Here is a 21,291-nt window from a genome sequence, read left to right as displayed (position 1 = left end):
GACCCCATGGACCAGAGCACGCTAGGCACTCCTGTCTTCCACTGCCTCCCGCAGTTTGGTCAAACTCATGTTAGTAGGTTTGAGATTAGAAATTAGGACCACCCTAATTTAATGTAATATGAGCCATCAAGGCATATGTGCCATAGCATAAAGTGACTCCAACTGGTGCCTCATCAATCTGTGCCACAAAAAAGCATTCCCTTCCTAAGCTCAAATGTTTGGGTCTGAAGCCCTGCGGTTTGCTGACAGATAATCCTTAAGAGTGCTGCAAAGCACATAGAGAGGAACTCTTTGTACTGGGTAGATCCTCCAACTAATTTTACCTACCTCATCAAACATAGTTTCCAGTCTTTTTTCTCAGAAAGAGAATCTTTAATGTGCTCCCATCATCTTTCTTCTCCCTTATGATCCTGGCTTTGGATCCATAAGCCACAGGCATCATCGCAGTGCTGCATTTTTCTGTGGCGAGGGAGCTGCCAAGGGAAACAGATGGGGTTTATGATAGCAAATTGGAAGCAAATAAAAAAGGTAGGTTGGTAATTCAAAGATTATAAGGCTCGGGATCTTTGTGAGGCAGTTTGGGGGTTCCTGCCTATCTTCCCCTCGTTTAACAAGAGAGGCAAGGGAGTCACTACATTTCATCTCTAAAACATAACATTGCAGAATGATGCTGAAAAATGTGAATCGCTCAGAGGGTTTCATTACAAGAAACCACAGCCTGAAGGTTTCCTGATGCTTTGGCCACGTCAAAGAGATGCACTATTGTGAGCTGCACCCAGAACTTCAAGGAGGAACAAAGTGGGGATGCTTATTGTAATACTTCAGGGCAAGGGAGGCATGAGATCTGGGCAGTGGTGTATGGCCAGGACCCATATAATACTTGCACACAGGGTGCCTCCATCTGTACCACCCTAGTTGATAATTTCAAAGGCTCTGCTGTTCTACTTGGTGGTTGGGAGGTAGGGAGTATGTGGTATGGGGTAGGCTGGGTGGCGCGGGGCACCGGGTCGGCAGGGGGGCGCTGCACGGCGAAGCCGCGCGGAAACCACGCTGCGCCTGCCCACCAGCCGCGGGAAGGAGCGGGGCGGAGCGGGGGCGCTGGAGCGATCTGCGCACCACGGCCCCCGGGCGCCCGACCCGCTTAAGACGGCCCTGTATGTGGTTGTTGTATTTCTTGGTCTGCTGCTCCTGTAATCTGTTCTTCTCTTTCTGCTGGATAAAAATTGCCTCTAGAACGTCTCCTATTGGGGGGAGGGGCAATGTAGGGTGATAAACAACACACTCTTTGATATAGTATCTCAGAGAAAACACCCCCTCCCTCCCTCTCTCTCTCTCTCTCTCTCTCACACACACACACTCTGAAGGGAAGCTCAGAAGGAAAGATCAGAAGCAATCTCGGCCAGGAGGAAGGAAAACTATAAATCATATTGGTATACTCTTGTTCTCAATTTGCCATAAGGAACTTATGCTGAGAAACAATGATTTGCTTAAGTCCAAGGAAGAACTTGAGTTCACAAACACTGGTGGCATAATAACTTTAAGAATGGCATTGCTAAAGTCTAAGAAAGCCATCATTTTTGTATTAATATAACCATATATAAAATGGCCAGGGATGGACCTACCATTAGACAGAGTGACCACCTCAGACAGATGACTTTGAGTGTCATCAGAGGGCAGCAAATGGTTACATTTCCTGTTGTTTTGTTGTTATTTTTTTCCCAGGGAGAGGCACTCGTGGGATTTTTCTTTCTCCGGTATCAAAAAAACCCAGGTCTTTCTTGGATATGATGATTCATGTTTTAGGAGAAGGGGTGCTATTTGCCTCAGGCAGCAAAATATCTGGGGCCAGTTCTGAAAATGGAGGATGTTGAAAAAGAGAGAAGAGAGAGAGAAATATTCCTTACTAAAACTCCCCCCCCCCAGGTTGTACTATATCCAGTCAAGTCCCTTCCTCCCCAAAGCCTTAATGAGGATTTCTTATGTTTGCATTATAAGCTCAAGTCCTTCAGTCCAAATCTAGATAAATATTACCTGGGAGGAATGCTGAGCCTACGTTATGAACTCTGGATAGCAATAATTAAAAGACAAAATGCAGAAGCTCGGGAAAAGTAATAGGATGTTTTTCTGTCCAAGGATAAAGATTTATATGAAACGGCAGGAATTTAATAGAATGTTCTGAGGTACAGGAGTGTATTTTCTTGGGATTTAATCTGTGCAAGTAAAAATGAATAAATAGAGATCTCGTTTTACCACACCACACTGAAAATTTTATATTTGATTGCCAAACCACTGAATATGCTTTTTGCTGAAACATTTCCGAAGTGAAGTGTGACCACCTGCTTCCTTGGGGCAGTCGCAGAGCACATACTTTGCATGCAGATGTTCCCCCGTCCAATCCCCAGCATCTCTAGGTAGACCTAGGGAAATCCCTACCTTGCAAAGCTGCTGCCAGTCAGTGCAGAGAGTTTGGGGTGGCTAACCTGTGACTCTCCAGATGTTCTTGGACTTCAAATTCCATTAGCCTCAGCCACCATGGCCAAAGGATGATGGGAGTTGGTAATCCAACCACAGCTGGAGAGCCACAAGTTCCCCATACCTGGAGGAGACAGTATTAATTGAAACCGACCACTAGGCAGACGAGATTTATTTAAGGCAACTTCCTCTGTTCCACTAGATTCCTGCTTCATTAACCACTTGATTTGTGGACATGCCAGCATCAACACTTCGCCCTTTGAAGAACTGAGCAGCCCTTGAAAATGCACAACTTCACTAACACTATTCATAAGGTCCACCTCTTTCTGACTTTGTGTAGCAAATTTTCTCCTTTGCCCCAGAAGATTGGTCTGTATAACCTACTTATTGGTTGTATTTTTGTTGGTTGTATTTTAATTGACTTTGGGGGTGTTTTGCTCATGGTGTACACAGCTTAGAGATTTTTAAACAATGAAGTGGTCTAGAAATGCTTTGTGAAGAAATGAATGAATGCGTAAATAATGCAGAAGAATGAAGTGATAGGTATCACAACAATGTTTATTCTCTTTTCTCTTGCCTGGGCATTTCTTGTACTACTTTTAAATGGAGTGAAATAGTTATTAATTATTATGTATGTTTCATATGATTTTGTTTTTTTTGTTTTTGATGCATCCTTTTATGGAAAGTATACATCAATATGCATGATTTTAAATGGTATATAATAATTCTAAACAAACAGACGGGGTGGAAGTGGAGCCAATGTGTTTAACAGGATCTGGTCAGGCATGGGTGAAGCCTGGTGGCACCTGGAAACAAGATGCTACTTACATTTTGCAATATATTTTTGCTGGTTGGACTGTTAAAAGCTGGTTGTTTGGTACCTCTTTCTTCTATGGCTTTGGCTAAGCCAAGCTTCCCTAACCCGGTGCCCTCACGATGTGGCTGGATTGCAGCTCCGATCAGTCCTGAAAATATGGCCATGTTGGCTGAGATTGATGGGAGTTGGAAGTCAAACATCTGGAGAGCATTAGGTTGGGCAAGGCAGGGCTAACCCCTCACTGGCATCTGCTTTTTTCGGTATCAACACCATGGTTCTGCTCATCACACAAGTAAAGTGATGCCAGTTTGCAGCTTTCTGAAGCTCCCTCTATTTAAATGGGTCTTCATATTTACTGTGTATATAAAAATCAGACATCAGAGAATTTTTATTAATACTGTGATGACTATGAAATAGCCCAGGTTCACATCATCTCTCTCCCCCACGCTTTGTGTCAAAGCCAAAAAAGACAGCACAGTGCCTCTCAATACCCGTAAGGTTTATTAAAACATGTGCTTTTTCAGCCTTAAATTAAATTAAAAAGTATTTCGGCTCATACAGAAATAGCATCAAAGTGAGGAAATGAGAGGATTACAATGCAAAGAAATAACATAAAATAGTATGTACAAAGGAAAGAAGAATTCTTTTCTGTTAATAAAAAAGACATGGGTATCTTTCTTGGCAGGCCTTATATGGTATACCTTATATACTGGATAGAAAAGGAGAGATAAAGCAATAACTATTTAAAATAAATAACTTCAGAAAGTATGCTCTTGAGTAGGAGTCATAGAATCCACAAAATATAAATTAATGCCATATCCATTTGCATTTATTACACCAGGTGTGCTACGAGGTAAAAGACTCGCTCAGCAGGCTCCTTTGCAATCTGGCTTTTAATTTAGTTTTGTACATAGGTTTTTAGTTCATTGTATATATGCCGGCAAGAAACAACCCTTTGGAGAAATATTGACAAGCTGCATCCTTCAGATTGTCTGCATAGAAGTGTTATAGTTTGCGCTTCTCAATACAAAACTGATTGAGGTTAGTTATTATGAAACATCACTCCACAGGGACACAGTAAAGACCATATGCACCAAGGCCCTAATTCAGGCTTGTATTAACAGAGAAAACAGCCACAAAGTGATCTGCAAACTACAAGCTGGTACATGGCTGCAAGCTGTCTGGAAATGAATGGAAGCTGCAATTGTTTTAGACAAAGATGACCCCATACATAAACAAACAGGAGAGTTCCCCTTTGGACAACCTCTCTGGTCCTTTTGCTGCTCACCTATTTGTATATCACAATTCTGTAAAATGGCAATGTGATCATCTCTCACTTGAGAACATATTATCTCCATGTCATGTGTAGAGATTGCTGTTCCAAGGTGTCCCAATTGAAAGAGGTCATGTTTTAATCAGGAAACCCTAACTGGAGCCCAAGAGAATCCTACAGGAAACCAACTCGGCCATCCCCAGTTATTAGGTCTTTATGAAACTGATCTAACCCAGCATCTAAAAAGAAACAGTGTCTTACTTCCTGTTTGAGAGAGATTTCGAATCCTTCAACCCTCTTTAGGCATCAGTAAACCTGCGGCAAGAGCAAACACAATGAGCACATCAGATCTGCCCTGCTTTGTCACCAATTTTGTTGCCTTCCAACTGTCTGAAGCATAGAGACTTTTGTATTCATTGAGGCTCCAAACATGTTTTAGAATCCTGACTTTGCAGAGTTCTAAAATGTTTGGATTGAAGAAATGGTGCGTGAAACTACTCATCCACATATCCTCTGGTCATGTGTTCACTGCTGTCATTGAAGAGAGCTTTCATTTAGCTACAAAACCCAATTCTTTTGCTAGGCTATAGCATGCAAAAGAGGTGCATAATGTGTATGACATGCTCTATATCAGTTTGATTTTTTTTTGGGGGGGGGGTTGCTTTAAAAAAAATCTGACAAGGACAACTAGATGTGATGGGACATTTAAGTGATCACCCTGTTCACACATGAGATGGGTGTGCTGAGTAAAAGGAGTATGATGCCCTGTAGCTGGCTGCTCTAGTGGATAGGAGATGGGAGTGGATAACACTGATTGGAGCAATGGACGGAGGGGAAAGAAGGTATTGGGGGGGGGGTGGGAGGGCTGGCTGTTCTTTTCCCATGTGTCCTTTTACTGTTAAAAGAAGACTTTCATCCTTCACTTCATATTTAAACAGGGCAGACACATTAAAAGAAATGTGTCAGCCAAATTCAATTCTAGTTTGGTCCATAGAACTTGAAATGTAACAGAAACACCAAGGTATGATAGCTGAGGGGCGGCAGTTTGAGACCTGCAGTGTTAACAAATTTTAACAGAGACAAAAGTATAATTACCCCAAGTCTCCAGTTCTAATTGCAGCCTAGTCCTCATACTGTTCTACCAGGTCCCCGTGAGCATCGGTTGTGCCGGGCCAATTACAAACCATGACACTGGGATATAGTTAGAATATAGAGATGTTTCTCATACATTGCAAAGCTGTGCAACCTGATTAAGATCAAGTTGTCACCCTTCCAGATTCATGGACAGCTGAAAATACTTATCAGGAACAATGGGCCTAAATTGTCACCAATATCTGTTAGCTAGTTAAAAGGTGACAGAGACTTTCAAGTTTATTAAATTATCTCTATGTTGTTGTTGTTTTCCAATAATGGGAAATGATCCACTGCTGTAGTTTTGGATGTGGGAGATGAACCAGGTCAAAAGAGGGCCATAATATTACTTGGTACCCAGTGTGGCCTCTTATTGTAAACCAGTCTCCATTTCAGGGCCCATGGCAGTATAACAACACAGCTAGTGCTGACGGTCCCCCTCCCTTTTAGAGTCCCCAGACAAAGTACTTTCCCCCAATGGCTGATCACTGTATTTGGGATGAATCAAGCTCTCAGAAGGCTCTCAGACAGAAGAACTGCTGTGAGCTGGAGCAAGCCAGCATTGTCGTATGTTACATTCTCAAGTGACCAATTAACTACTTTCCCTTCTTTGTTTGGGTGATTATTAAATGTTTACCCAGATGTTTTGCGGCACAAGACACTGCCAGGAAAGGGCTTAAGGCTAGAGATGAGCCATTCTGAGGAGAGACAGGAGGCCGAGTAGGTTGGCTGAAGGTAGTAAGTGGTAACCTCATGACCCCTTGTGCTTAAGTGGGGGAGATGACAGAGAAAATGACTTTGTTTTCTCTCTTCCTACTGTTGACTCTTCCACTCAGCCCAGCTGTCACTGGGCTCTGGGTAGAGAAATCTGAGCTAATACAAGGTTTTACGGAGACAACAGGTGGGTTCGTTGGGGGTAGAGGGATAAGGCTTTGAAAAGCCCTTCAAACTATAATGAAGATACTTTATCTTAATTAGTTTGGATATTGGATCTTCTCTGAGAAAACATCTAGGTTTGGAGTCATATGTTTGGACAAGGCCTCACACCACTCTTCAGTAAATGCCTAATGACCCATTCCCAAGGGTGTGCTTTAGCTTCGGTACATGAATCAGAGAACCGTTGTTACATCTTGGGAAATGATAGTGCTATATTTGGGCTAGAGAGAACCCTTCTCTTCCTGGTTGTGCTGGGCACTATCAGGGTACATGCCAGGAGTGGATGCTGTAGTGTCTTTATGAAGTCAGGTGGGGAAGAGAGGAGTGAAGAATTTTGTAAATTGAACAGCCCCCTCTCAAGCTGTTTACTGAATTCACATCATGAAACTCTCTCAAATTAAAGAATGAAATAAAACGAAATAAAAATGGATCCCATCTGAGTCTCATACCGCATGTCATGCCAGAGCAGTAGAACTAGGAAAATATCTTCCAAACCTGATTATTTTGGTCACCAACGTGACCAACTAATGCCATTTTGTTAAAAATCTGGGCACAGAACCCAGAATTAATAGACAAATAGTGCCAAATTACTTCATAAAAACCTCAAAGATGTCAAATGGAAAATTGGAAAGAGGCATACTGGACGCAGTGGCAAGATCTCAACGGACAGCCTTGTGGAAGTGGATACTATAAATCCTGACTAACAAAACAAGAAAAATAGAAAACCATGATATGTGCATCAAAACGAAAATATTAATTGGAACCACCAGACATTAGCACAAATATTAATTTCCCCTCTCTATTGATATGTACAAAAATATATTTTTCCTTTTTATTTGTTTAAATTATTATTTTTCCCAGCCTCAATCCCAGCCAAAGTCATGTCCAGTCATCTGGTAGAACTTCATGTTGAAGGGCCTGTAGAATTCCCGCAGCCTCTGAACCACTTCCTGGTCTATGTTGGGGTGGGTCCGCCCCTTGGTTTTGCCCAAGCAGTGGGGCTTGCTGCTGCCTTCAGCCTTTTTCAGGCATGGGAAACCCTTGGTTTTGTTGAAGTAGAAGTGTTTGTCCGTGATGATCCTCTTGAGGCCCAGAAAGTCCTGGACTCGGCCTAACTCACCAGCTGGATCACTGATAAGCCTCTCCCCACTGACAAAGAGGATCTGCCCAATGGGGAAGTACAGGAGCCAGTTTTCCAGGTGCTTGGCGTAAATGCCAATCTGGATGGCACTCCAGGAAGTATCAATGAGGCCCGTAGTCCTGTTTTTGAAGGTCAGGCTCTCAAAGGTGGGGATGTCAGGCTTCTTGGACAGAGTTTGTGTGTAGTCAGAAATGGCTCTGGTGACCGGATCTCTCACCACCACAATGAGCTTGGTGCCCTTCGACATGGCAGAGATGCGAGCCGGGGCTTCCTTGGTGACAAAGTAGCTGGGAGTTTTCTCCATGGTGATCTGCCCATCAAGAGTTCTTGGCATCAAATCCCTAATGCAGAAAAGAGGAGAGATCAAAATTACTTTTGGAGGATTGGGCTTCAACAGCAAAAGTTTCGTTAAGGTCTCTTGCAATGATGGCCAGCTTGCACAAACAAAATAGATGCATGTAGATTGCACTTACTCATAGCACTCATAACACATTTTTCATTTGTTTGAATGCTTTACTATCTACACCAAGGCTCACCAAGGAACCACCCCATCCATTTTCATAAGCTAAATCTGACACAATAAGTAAATCTCCAGTTATGTGCACAGCGTAGCTATTACATGTGCATTACACCACAAACATATCAGTAAGTAGTGTATCCTATCCAAACAGTGTAATTTAGCTATGATATAATTCCCACAGATGCAAATAGGAATGGTTTCCTTTATTACAAATTGCTATGGAAGTGGTAGCTATTTTTCTTACACACAAAATTATTACTTAGGAATTTTTCAGTTAAAATTGCCAGGCAGCAGATTCAGTATAGAAAAAAAGATGTACAACTTCAGACACTGCATAATCATTATGCCTGCTGACGCTGATGGGAGCTGGAATCCAACAATGTCTGAAGGGTCACAGGTTCCCCATTCCTGGCCTGGGAACTAGTTTAGATGACTTTTTTGTGTGTGGTCACACGCAGCCCCCTGGATCCCAGTGCGACTCCTGGTAGTTCAGACTGGCCTCATCCTCCCCAGGCTGGATACCTGGAGGTCTTTGCCTACCTCAGCCAATCGTCCAATCCCGCCTGGGGAGGCGTTGCCAGGGGATTGGCCAGGTAAGGGGGGGATCGTCCTGCCCACACAAGAGAAGGTGAATCTTCCCTGTGAAGCAGCAGTCAGCTCCAGAGCTTCTCCCACCCTGCCCTCCCTCAGTTAAGTCTTCTTTTGCAGGTTAACCTCTTCTCCTCAGGTATGCAGGCGCTGCTACGTCAAGGTCGCTGTTGAAGGGCCAGAAAGGAATTTCCCTGCATTGGCACGTTTTGCCTTTCCCATAGCAAAACGTCACAACTTTGGCAGTTTCAGGCCTTGGGCGGAATCCTTTAGTCTATCTTCCAAAAGGGGGGGCATGAAGCGGTGACCCATGCCCCCCTTGCGGTGGTGATACCAGGGTTCTCCGTTAAAGGGGTCTCCCTACATCTGAAACTTAATAAAGTTGTGGCCAATTTTAATCCCTTGGCACGTTGTCTTGAGTCATTATTCCGCTCAGGGGTTGCCTGGGGTTGGGGGGGGGGACTCTGCCTGTCCACACAATGGTACTTGTTTCTAGTTTGTGTAATGGCATGTTTATACATTCCACTCATCCTTGCATGTTGTGTTGTACTCTCTTGGGGAGGGGGAGGGGGGAAGGAAGATTCTTTTCTGTATGTTGTATCTGAAAAAAACATTAGGAGGTTTTGTTTTTGTTTTTGTTTTTAGTCACCTCTCACCCTACCCCAAAGCAGTCCTTTTCATCCTACCATTTTATTCTCATGTGTGGTTAGTTAGAGTCAAGTGACGTTCAAAGCTGAATGGGCATCTGAATATGGGTTTCTCACTCCAAACTTAACACTATGAGTATCCAATGCTACATGAGTGATCTTCCACTTATGGAATGGGGCTTCCGATTCCTCTCCCTTCCCTGAGCTCACCCCTCCCAGAATATCCCCCAGCCATCTGGAAGAGAATTTGAGGGTGCACAGAGGGTTGCAGGGGAGAGAAGGAGGAAGTTTCATTGTGGAAGTAGTACAGAAACACTGGACGCAACCCTATATATTTCACCAAACTGATTATAATGTGGGTTTTGGGTGGGGGTGGGGGTGGGAGAATGTTTTGAGTTTTCAAACATTCAAAATGATGTCATCAAGGGAACAACTGGTGCTTTAAGCTGAATGTGAGTGGGAAGATGGGAATCCTAGCAACAAAAGCAATTCAGCAAGGAATCATCTGCCTGAAGAAAACTAGGGTTGCTTGAGGAATTTGTTCTTTGTGATTTCTGATAGGAACTGATCTGTTCTGCATCTCCCAGACTAATGCGGAGATCACAACACAGTTATCCTTGGGATTTTGTACTTCTGTGGGTTTTGCATTGCAGTTTTTGGCTTTTAGAATGTTCCAATGTAGTATAAAGATGAATATTTATGATAAGCTTTTTAAAAAGAGGAGAGAGAGAGAGAGGGAAGAAATGCATACTTTGAGAGAAATTTAGAAAGGCATATTTTGAGAAAAAAATACTTCCAGAAATACATATTTATGTCCTCAATGTGCATTTTTAAGAAACAGCAGATTAATGTGGAAGCAGGATGGAATGGACTTATAAATAAACACACGTGAAACTGATATGAACCAAAAAGAGAGACTAATCCGTAAATCCTAAAGGGAAACTGCTGTGAGGGTTTGGGTAAGAATAATTACAACATTAATTCAAAAGTCTAACGTTGTGATGCTCAGTTCGAGAATATAATCAAGATGACATGCAAAATTGAGATAACACGGGGTCAAAATAAATGAGAGAGAACATCAGGGGATGTTTCTATCATGTGACTCCCATCTCCCTTTAAAAAGATAACCCAACTTGATGCAAGAGCAACATCTGCTAGATTGTATCCCACTACTAAATAAGACTCTTGAGACTCTTGAGAGTCCCATGGACTGCAAGATGATCAAACCTATCCATTCTGAAGGAAATCAGCCCTGAGTGCTCACTGGAAGGATAGATCGTGAAGCTGAGGCTCCAATACTTTGGCCACCTCATGAGAAGAGAAGACTCCCTGGAAAAGACCCTGATGTTGGGAAACATTGAGGGCACAAGGAGAAGGGGACGACAGAGGATGAGATGGTTGGACAGTGTTCTCGAAGCTACAAACATGAGTCTGACCAAACTGCGGGAGGCAGTGGAAGACAGGAGTGCCTGGCGTGCTCTGGTCCATGGGGTCATGAAGAGTCGGACACGACTAAACGACTAAACAACAACAACACTAAATAAGTATCCAGGAAGCAAGAATAGGTAGTCTGACTCTGAGTGTTTCATTATAAAAGGTATAGTTGTGAAAATAATTCTTATTTTGATACATTTAGATTACATCAATGTGGCAACTCATCACACTGCTCCCTCTGACTGAGTAATTGTCACATTTTAAAACCACATTTAGGAATGGGGGAGGAATGCATCTGGTCTGCTTTCTGCAGCACACTGACCTAGTATGACACTTCTGTATTTGCTTACAGATCACAACCACATTCCCAGTTGGATTATGCACTTATCTGAATTTTGCAGTGCAGTTTTGGTGTGAAACCTTATTTAAAAAATAGGTGTTTTATGCACAAAAAGTGCATGCAAAATACAATTTATTCATGCATTGTTTTAAAAATATCCAAACAAAATGGGACTGGATGAATTTATGATTGTGGTCCAGCAAAATTGAAATTAAGCTGCTCAGTCCACTCATAACCACATCAGGCCCATGCAGACAAAGCCTGCACTGGAGTCTTCCTAGGTACTGCATCTGAATATGACCCAGAAGCCACAGTTCTTTACTGTTTTCAAACACCTGAAAAAGCTTAATAACTGTTAGAAGGCAACAGAGCATTGTAGGATCATCTAACTTTAAAGACAGACTTTTGTGAGCTTCCTCTTTTAAAAAGGATGCTTACAGAAAGGGTCAGCCAAAACCCAGTCCCATAAAAGCAAACAAAGATTTCCCCAGATCATTCACAATAGGGCCAGATATTGCCAAGTCCAACATTAATTACCCATTCTTAAGAATGAGAGGAGCCACCGAAATGCTACCTTAACAAAGCAAACACAGAAGGTTGATTGCTCATATCTTGATTTACTAGAGAACTCAAACTTTAAGGTGGCATCTTTGTAGCACATTAGTCTTCTTCCGAACTGGGAGATGAATGCTATCTTTGTCTGCTTGTGTCAACACTTGGCAAGCTGAAGCCACGGATTGCATGTTGTTGGGAGCATAGCTGCCAAGTTATCCCTTTTTTACAGGGATTTTCCCTTATGCTGAATAGGCTTCCTCGCAAGAAAAGTGAAAACTTGGCAGCTATGGTTGGGAGCCACTAGGCATGTCCTGCCACAGCTTTGGAGAGATCAATGAATGACAAAGGCATCTTTCATGGACATAAACAGCAGCCTGTAGGGCCTTATGGATGGGTGGCATCTGGATTTTATTGAGAAGCAGCCACTTGAAAAAGATCAGAGCCACAGAAATATTTTGGCAAACATAATTTCCAAATGAGTTTTTGCCAGAATAAATGGGCTGTGTTATTTTAAATTTAGTAGGATTTGGGGTGTGTGTGTGTCTATTTAATTATTTAATGGAAGAGGATGCCTTCTCTGAAACAGAGTACTTTTTATATGTGTAGTCTAAATTCACAGTCCAGCACCGACTCAGTTCTACCCGTGCAGTAGATAGGTCAGCCATGCTTCAAGTATGCTACTGAAGGCCTAAAGATAGTGCCTCAATGGAAGCTTGGGAACAATAGAACCAAGAATTTGAGAACGAAGCACCATGTCTATTAAATATCCCTCAATTCAGGCATTGAGTCCAGTATACCTGAAGGAGCGTCTCCACCTCCATCGTTCTGCCCGGACACTGAGGTCCAGCGCCGAGGGCCTTCTGGCGGTTCCCTCGCTGTGAGAAGCCAAGTTACAGGGAACCAGGCAGAGGGCCTTCTCATTAGTGGCACCTGCCCTGTGGAACGCCCTCCCACCAGATGTCAAAGAGAAAAACAACTACCAGACTTTTTGAGGACATCTGAAGGCAGCCCTGTTTAGGGAAGCTTTTAATGTTTAATAAATTATTGTATGTATTTTAATACTTCTGTTGGAAGCCGCCCAGGGTGGCTGGGGAAACCCAGCCAGATGGGTGGGGTATAAATAAATTATTATTATTATTATTATTATTATTATTATTATTATTATTATTCCATTTGACCACCAGCAAGTTGCCATAGGAGCAATAGTATTTGACAAATGCTGACTAACCAAAACCTTGACTATTCTCAAATTATTTAGGCAGTGTGGAAAGATAAGTGACCCTAATCATTTCAGCTCCAGCATCATCTGATTTACATTGTCCTGTTTAACTGGTTTGCTGAATAAGTAAGTTTATTACATGCCTACTGAGTTTTCATTGAGAATACTACCAATCTGGTTCCAAATGTTTGATGTGCTCATTAATGTTTTGATGTTGGACTGGAGCAAACAGAAGCATCTCTGTGCAGGACCAACCTGCAGGGTTGGGCGGTGTCCTGGCAGAGGTGCTGCTGCCACTTAGTGGGATGGTGTGGAAGTGGAACAGGATGGTAGCAAAGTTGGTCCTGTGTGGACGCACCAGTGGAGCCAATCCCATGTTCCTGCCAGTGTGGACACAGCCTTAGGCACCTTTATCCAAAGCATGTTGTACTTAACAGACAAATAACAGGATGTATCAGTGATTATTTTCATTCCACGGTTATGGGTTTCAGGTAAGAAGAGAAGTTGCACCTTTCCCCTTTGGAACATGCATGTGTTCCTGATGTGTTCACAGTTCTGCTATGCATCTCAGAGAGACTATGCCTGAGGGTGTACCTCTATGAAAACTAATTCTATGCCTTTTAAGTGTCAGGCTGAATGGAGCTTAAATGCTTGCCATGCAATTCCCTTCCATTTCCTCCCCACCACTGGCAAGCTTGAGAGTTTGTGCCTGCGAACTGCTCTCTGCTGCTACTATTCAGAGACAGAATGCATTTCTGTTCTTCAGCCCCAACCTCTTTGAGAGTGAAGTGAATCTGTGCGAGGTGGGGCAGTGCTTCTATGCTAGCTTCCCAGCAGGTGTGTCACTGTTGCTTGCCAGGAGAGAGAGAGACATAGCGGTGGGGAAGTTAAATGCACCAGCCCAAGTATCGGATTGGCTCCACCAATGTGTTTGCTCCCCATCAATTTTCCCATTACTAGTAAGCAACAGTGACTGATCTGCTGGGAAGCTGGATTAATGGCACCACACCATCCGGAAAGCCACTTCTGGAAGCAACACCATCTCTACCATCCATTCAGGATTGCCCTGCAGACCTCAAGAGTTCTCTACTCACTATGTATGTCCCTGGCTAGATCCACTCCTGTCCTCTCCCCCAAGCAGTTTTGGCTATCAACATGCCCATATATGCAATTTACTAACAGAGGAGCAAATGGGGCCAGATGATTGTTGCTCTGATTATCTTTCTTCTGGGGTGTGATGGGGGAGAAAAATGACCACCGAACAGGTTTTGCTGTGCACCGTGTGATAGTTCCTCTCTACAAAGCCTCCTTCATTCCCCTCCAGCATTCTGTTTCTCGCTTTGCAATGCTTGGTGGCGATTGCTGAATGGACAATTGTGTCTTGAATTATATAGGCTCAGGATGCCAAGTGAAGAAGAAAAGAGCAGCGGCAGGCAAGCTTGTAAGCAGTACGGATACAGTTTCCATGCAGATGCCCTTGGGTGCAATGAACAAAGAGTGGCACAGGGCCTTACGGCAGAGCCACCCCTGAGTGCTCTCACACACTGACACAATCATTTATCCTTATCTTTGCCATTGTTACCATTGACCTGACCATGCCCCCCAAAGGCTGCATTAAATAACTGCTGGAGAAACAATGCAAAAGAAAGAGATGCCAGAACTGCAGGAGGGGGGGGGGGAAATATTTGTACAAAAGCAAGCCTGGTACAAGGTCCAGCCCCATTGAGCGACTTATTCACACACCTCCCCAAAATGAGCCTCCAAGTCCCAGAGGCTGTGCAAAGCCTTATCGCAGGAGCAAAACATGGTCCACAGGCACGATGTAGTGTGAGCTCAGACATGCATTTCCATTGTCCTGTTGTCTGAAGGAGGCAATGTTTGTGTGGCTATATGCCCTCCTTCCCCAGAATAAAGACTCATGACACCAGGTTTAAGATTTAATTAATTGGGTGGTTAAGGCCACAACTTTATTAAATATGCATGTAGAGCGGAATTGGCTTAGGCGTTGGAACCTAATCCGACTATATCCGACTCCAACCCGTGTGTTGGAGTCTGTGAGAAGTTAACCACCAGAAAGGAGCCCCGCGACGTAGATCTACTAGAGCTCCTCCTGTGGCCACCGAAGGGGCGTGCCTTACGGCCCAGGCAACTCCAGGCTCAGGACCAAGCCTCGCCCCCGGAATCCTTTAACGGAATTACTTCTCCAAATTAGGGCAGCTGATGACGTACTTGCCCCTCCTCCATCTGATTGTTATGCAAATTTCCAACGCCTAACCGCCTAACCTAAGTTGTGACGACATGCTACGAGGTAGGCGAAAAACCCATCATGGCTAACCCAGGAAGTGGCTTTATGGATTTGTACAGATGGGCTTTCGCCAACACCAGTCGGCATGCTCCACTGCAAAAGCAGTTTCATGATGAAAGGCACAGGCACAGAGGGCACTTCTAGAAAACCTGTTTAACTGAGCATTCATATGGATTTGTTTGCAGGGAGATTAGACAATGTTGGCTATTTGATGAGCATTCATCCTCATTTGTTTGCCAGGAGGCGAGATGACGTTGCATCAAAGCAAGTATCACCCCATATTTTCCAGGGCGTTTCCTCATCACTTTATCCATCACAAAAAAGTCCAGCATTTTGGAGAAGTGGGTTTCTTATGCCAAACCACCCAAACAACTATAATTGCCCGACCTGAATGTGCCGGTTCACACTGCTCCCACTATGTGAAAATACACTTATCTGAAAATAAAGAATTATGCGCAAACATCGCTACGCATGCCACAAATTCAGATATCCGAACAGCTGGAATTTGCCCACTTCCTAATTTATTTGTATCTTGCTGGTCAGTGGCAAATATTTAGGACAGAAAGTGCAAAGAAAGGGAAGGGGGAGAGATTGGACAATTATGAGATATTGGACAAATCTGTTTTCCCTTTGAGTCTCTTTTGCTGGTCGGAAGAAACTATGGTGGGAGTGGGGAGAGAGATCGTGGATAAGACATGTTCACATAGGAAATAACGGAAATCCTCAGCGCATAATGCGAACACTAGCCTAATGAATGATTTCCTGGGAACACACTGTTTTTCAGTAAGTGAGACCTGCATGGATATGACTGAATCCCAACTGAAAATAGCAGCAGTCTGGAAGTGCCCATATTCAACTTAGGAATTGCTTGCAGCTTAGATGTTTCTCACTGTCATTTCCCTCCCACCATCACCTTTATCTAATTTGCTATTCAAGCCCATTCTGCTATATCATTCTTTGGAACCCTACAGGGGTGGCTGGTTTGGGGGAGAATTGCAATAGGGTGGTCCAAAGTACAACCTTCCTGGATGACTTGCCCTTCAGAGGCCATTGGAGTTTTGACAGACAACATGTATCTCACCATTAAGAAATGTTTTCAATAATTCTAAGGACTTTTAAAGTTCAAGGACTCTAGGCCTTAATATCAAAGTGTGAGCCATGTGCTCATGACAGTGCTATTTTTTATATGATTTCATTTTTTTTTCTTATGTGCTCTACTTTCTCATTGCTTTACCTCTGGTTTACTCAGAAACTTTAAACACGCACACTGGCCTGATTCACATGAAACACTGAGCCAAATGATAGCTTACAGTGAATAAGCAATGTGCTGGTGCTCTGCTCCTTCCCTGGTCCTGCTGCCACTATACTATGGAGGTTTGGCTTAGCTGTATATACAAACCTATACAATACAAGCAGCACGCAAGGGCACAAGATTCAATCTACTAACCTAGCCTCATGGTTTGTCTCATTCCAAACAAACTACAAGGAACTACCTTTACCACAGCCACATTGCTACTGCTTTCTGATAATGGCACATTTATTTCTCAGTAGGTAGGCTGGTCTATTTTGAAGGGTGGGTGGATGACCATCCACTTGAAATGAATGTCAAAACTACATGCCCAAGCTCAGCAGTGGCAGCATGGGTTTTTGTTGCATGCCTGCCTGAACAGAAGAAGGCAGGTCTATGGTCTTGGCTATTCATACCTCTCCCTTATCTCAGATCAAAATACACGCATTTGTCTCATGCAACAATGTTTCCATTCTGCTGCAGTTCATCTTCCACCAAAAAACTACCGTATGTTATTTGTTTCACTGTCATAATTACAGAATTTAATTGTGAACATCGTATTCTCATTACATTATTCTGCCCCGTTCATTTTGGCATGACGGAAACGCAACGCAAATAACGGGGAAACATCAATTACTTATCATTTGTGGACTGAAAGCAACAATTGCAAATACCGGTAATATTCACAGGATCAATTTCCATTCTTGACATGGGATGAATACATGAACACTGGCCATTTCCGCTCTTGTGGCTGTTTTCATGGGAAATTCCCTGATGTTCCTACTTGTAGCACATTGGTCATGATGCTGGTTGCCACCGGACTAGAAGCTCATTGACCTCCCCATCCCACACTCCTTCAACTCTACTCTCCCTTGTAGCAGTGGGGAATTGTGCAACATAAATCTCACATATCAATGAGTTCATCTCTGGAAAAAGACAGGGGCCATCCAACATGATTTAGTTGTGTGTTGCTTCTCAGGAGATGCTTTGCTGCTCAGATGACAGTGCCGGTTAAAAATGAAAGCTGCTTGTTAATGCAGAGTTATCAGGGTTTTGCATATGTGGGCAGGAGGAGATAAAACAAAACACCTCCCCACTGGCACTGTGAGTCAACAACATGTACCGTAATGCTTTGAAAGAAAGAAAGAAATCGGGGGGAGGGAGGGAGGGACAGAGAGAGAGGGAGAGGGAGAAGAAAATTCTGATAAAAGCATCAATCCACCATGGGATCATGGCATCTTGACACCTTTTTCTGCTACTTCACAGCGTTTTCTGCCTCTGGCATTTGTTCACTTGGTGTTTTGTTTACATTTCGAGCAACATGCAGAAGTGCCAAGACGCTATTGCTGTACTTGGAGGTATGATTCAAGGCAAGGATGGGGGAGGGGGGAAAGACAGGAGCTTTACAATGTTAAACAGACAGACCATTGCCTGTGAGCAACGTTAGAAACTCGGATATATTTAACTAGGCACCAAATGGCTCCTTAAATCAGGGTTACAGGCACCAAAGCAGAATTGTCTACTTGCCATTTGGGGGCCAAAAGGCTCGAAAGTTGTATCTTTCAATGCAACTTTTTTTCCATTCTGATTGCGAAGTTAAAATATCACAGATAGAATTCTGCAGGATGTTTTGCTAGTGTGTGGAAACAGGCAAGACCCAAGGACCCACAGATGGTGGAAACATCAGACACCATCCTGGCACCTTGGCAGCTTCCCTTGGTTGCAAGTGGCCAATAGCCAGGTGCAAAATGTGCCTGGAAAATTTCCAACGCTGCCTGTGAGAATATTCGAAGACTGGGTGCATGTGTGCAAGCTTGAGCACCAGGAAAATGCATAATATTACTACTACGACTACGACTACGACTACGACTACGACTACTACTACTACTACTACTTGTTGTTGTTGTTTAGTCGTTTAGTCGTGTCCGACTCTTTGTGACCCCATGGACCATAGCACGCCAGGCACTCCTGTCTTGCACCGCCTCCCACAGTTTGGTCAGACTCATGTTGGTAGCTTCAAGAACACTGTCCAACCATCTCGTCCTCTGTCGTCCCCTTCTCCTAGTGCCCTCCATCTTTCCCAACATCAGGGTCTTTTCCAGGGAGTCTTCTCTTCTCATGAGGTGGCCAAAGTATTGGAGCCTCAGCTTCACGATCTGTCCTTCCAGTGAGCACTCAGGGCTGATTTCCTTCAGAATTGATAGGTTTGATCTTCTTGCAGTCCATGGGACTCTCAAGAGTCTCCTCCAGCACCACAATTCAAAAGCATCAATTCTTCGGTGATCAGCCTTCTTTATGGTCCAGCTCTCACTTCCATACATCACTACCGGGACAACCATAGCTTTAACTAGACGGACCTTTGTAGGCAAGGTGATGTCTCTGTTTTTTAAGATGCTGTCTAGGTTTGTCATTGCTTTTCTCCCAAGAAGCAGGCGTCTTTTAATTTCGGGACTGCTGTCACCATCTGCAATGATCTACTATCTCATACTATTACTGTGTAGCTCTAGCCTGCTAAGTTGCCTTATAGACATGATGATAGTTTCATCTCCCTCTGATGGAACAATACAGTGAGTCACTGTGCTGAACTCACACATCTCACTGGAAAGTGGAGTGCCAACCCAGCATGGATGGATCAGAACCATCCCTTGTGAGGCCACACTACCACACACTGGAAATGAATGTTCCTACCAGCCATTATGTACTTGCAAGGAACACTTTCTCCTCAATAGAACCTGGAAGCCAATCACAGTTCCACTCAAGACACGTAAACAGCAGAAGGAAAGCACAGCACAGACATGGCTGTACTATACACATAGTACAGCGTATGACCCATAACTATAAGATTGCAGATGCAGCATGACTGGGAATGGGAAACCTGAGAACTTTCAGATGTTGTTGGGATACAGCTCTCATCATCCCTGGCTATTGAGCATGTTGGCTGGGGCTGATGAGAGTGGGACCCCCAACAACATCTAGAAGGCCCACAGGTCACCCCTCATTGCTGGACCAAAGGATCTCAGGTGACAGGATATGGGAAAATCTCCCAATTACCGATCGGATTGCAAAAGGGAAAATGGACCAATAGTCTGACACAGGAGGAAGTCTTTGGAACTGAAAACCTCCTTAGTTTACTGACTCAGCATAAAACCATTTCTTATAGCTGCTTTGTCTTATGACAGTAGCACTGAGAGGAAAGTGCAGTATGCACTATGGGGGTTATTCCGAGCCTAGAAAAATAAGCCAATATTCTCTTTTTGAAGGGCATGGTCTTATTTCCAGCATAAACTTGAATCCGATCCACCTCCCCACTCAAACAAACAAACTGTGGACCAAAAAAATGGTTTTGGCTGCGTAAGGTTTGGGATTAATCTGAAGGGATGTGAAAATCTTCTGTTGAATAAGTTAGGCAGCCTTTTCACCTTCAATATTAAATTACATAGTGGCTTACTGTTTGAAAACTCTATGGGGACAGTGGACTATGCACAGCAGGGATAATTGCATTGCATAAAACAAATAGCATAAGCTTGGGCAGTTGCTGGCTGGCCAAGGGCAAAAGGGGCATTTACTATGACTCCGAATACCAGTTGCTAGGGCTCAGAAGGAGGGAGAGCCCTGTGGCACTCAAGTCCTGCTTGTAGGCTTCCCATCAGCATCTGGCTGGCTATATGGGAGAGAGCAGAATGTTGACCAGATAGGCCAGGCATCCCCAAACTGCGGCCCTCCAGATGTTTTGGCCTACAACTCCCATGATCCCTAGCTAACAGGACCAGTGGTCAGAGATGATGGGAATTGTAGTCCAAAACATCTGGAGGGCCGAAGTTTGGGGATGCCTGAGATAGGTCTTTGGTCTGATCCAGCAGAGCTTTTGTGATGTTCTTACGCTATGATGAATTCCAAAATGCACAGTGTGTGCCTGACCCAACAGACAGTTGAGAAAGCCAGAAGTACCCCAAGCAGGACATCTGACCCATGTAGTAAGATTCTTTGTGTTTTTATATTCTTGCTTTGAAGTCCCACCGAAGCTAGTCTGGTATCCTGACGGAAGTGACCACAACCATTAATGATGGAAACAGTCCATTGGGAAATTCTCCTGTGCAAGTCCACTGAAATGAATGGGAGCTGCTAAAGAACCTCTTGGGGAGCAGACACTTGAGAACACCCCAGTGGGCTGTGCCCTCTTATGAAGCCTACAGTATATGAAGCATTATTGAACCCTAATACACAACCCTGCAGAAATAGGGACAAATCTGGATGAATGTTTGAGATGGTGAGCTTTTGCGGTTAAGCTTCCATCAGAAGGTCAGTTTGGTGTGTTGACTGGTTGTATGAATGAACTATAGTTTCCTGGAAATGTTTGAAAAAGATCATTTGCAAATTAGGATCATTTGCATAAGTTTTTTTAATGGCACACTTGCCTAATGTCCTCTTTGCAGTGGGCATCCATTCATTGTTCCTAAGGAAACAGAAAATTTTCTGTGGGAAAATAAAACACTTGGAAAATTTTCCGCTTCGGATTATTTTTTTGACCCACGTCACTGGTTAATACACACATCAAGCATGACTGCATCTCACTCATTGCACCATGGGAAATCTATAATAACTTGGTGGGCCTAAAAGAAGGGCAA

At 43.7% G+C, this 21,291-nt stretch overlaps 1 protein-coding gene across 1 annotated transcript in view; it reads right to left on the bottom strand.

The window, feature by feature from the left end:
* Nucleotides 1–5,485: 5,485 nt before the first annotated feature.
* LOC118076419 (heparan sulfate glucosamine 3-O-sulfotransferase 3B1-like) overlaps nt 5,486–21,291 on the bottom strand; it is a 77,377-nt gene continuing 61,571 nt past the window's right edge. Inside the window, exon 2 of the mRNA XM_035099179.2 lies at nt 5,486–8,111. Within this exon, the coding sequence (XP_034955070.1) occupies nt 7,493–8,111 (619 nt within the window). The 3' untranslated portion in view covers nt 5,486–7,492. The remainder of the gene's footprint in view (nt 8,112–21,291) is intronic.

The sequence above is a fragment of the Zootoca vivipara genome, chromosome 2 (assembly GCF_963506605.1).
Source record: "Zootoca vivipara chromosome 2, rZooViv1.1, whole genome shotgun sequence".
Taxonomy (NCBI): domain Eukaryota; kingdom Metazoa; phylum Chordata; class Lepidosauria; order Squamata; family Lacertidae; genus Zootoca; species Zootoca vivipara.
The sequence above is the reverse complement of the archived record's forward strand: the minus strand, read 5'-3'. Positions and strand labels throughout refer to the sequence as shown.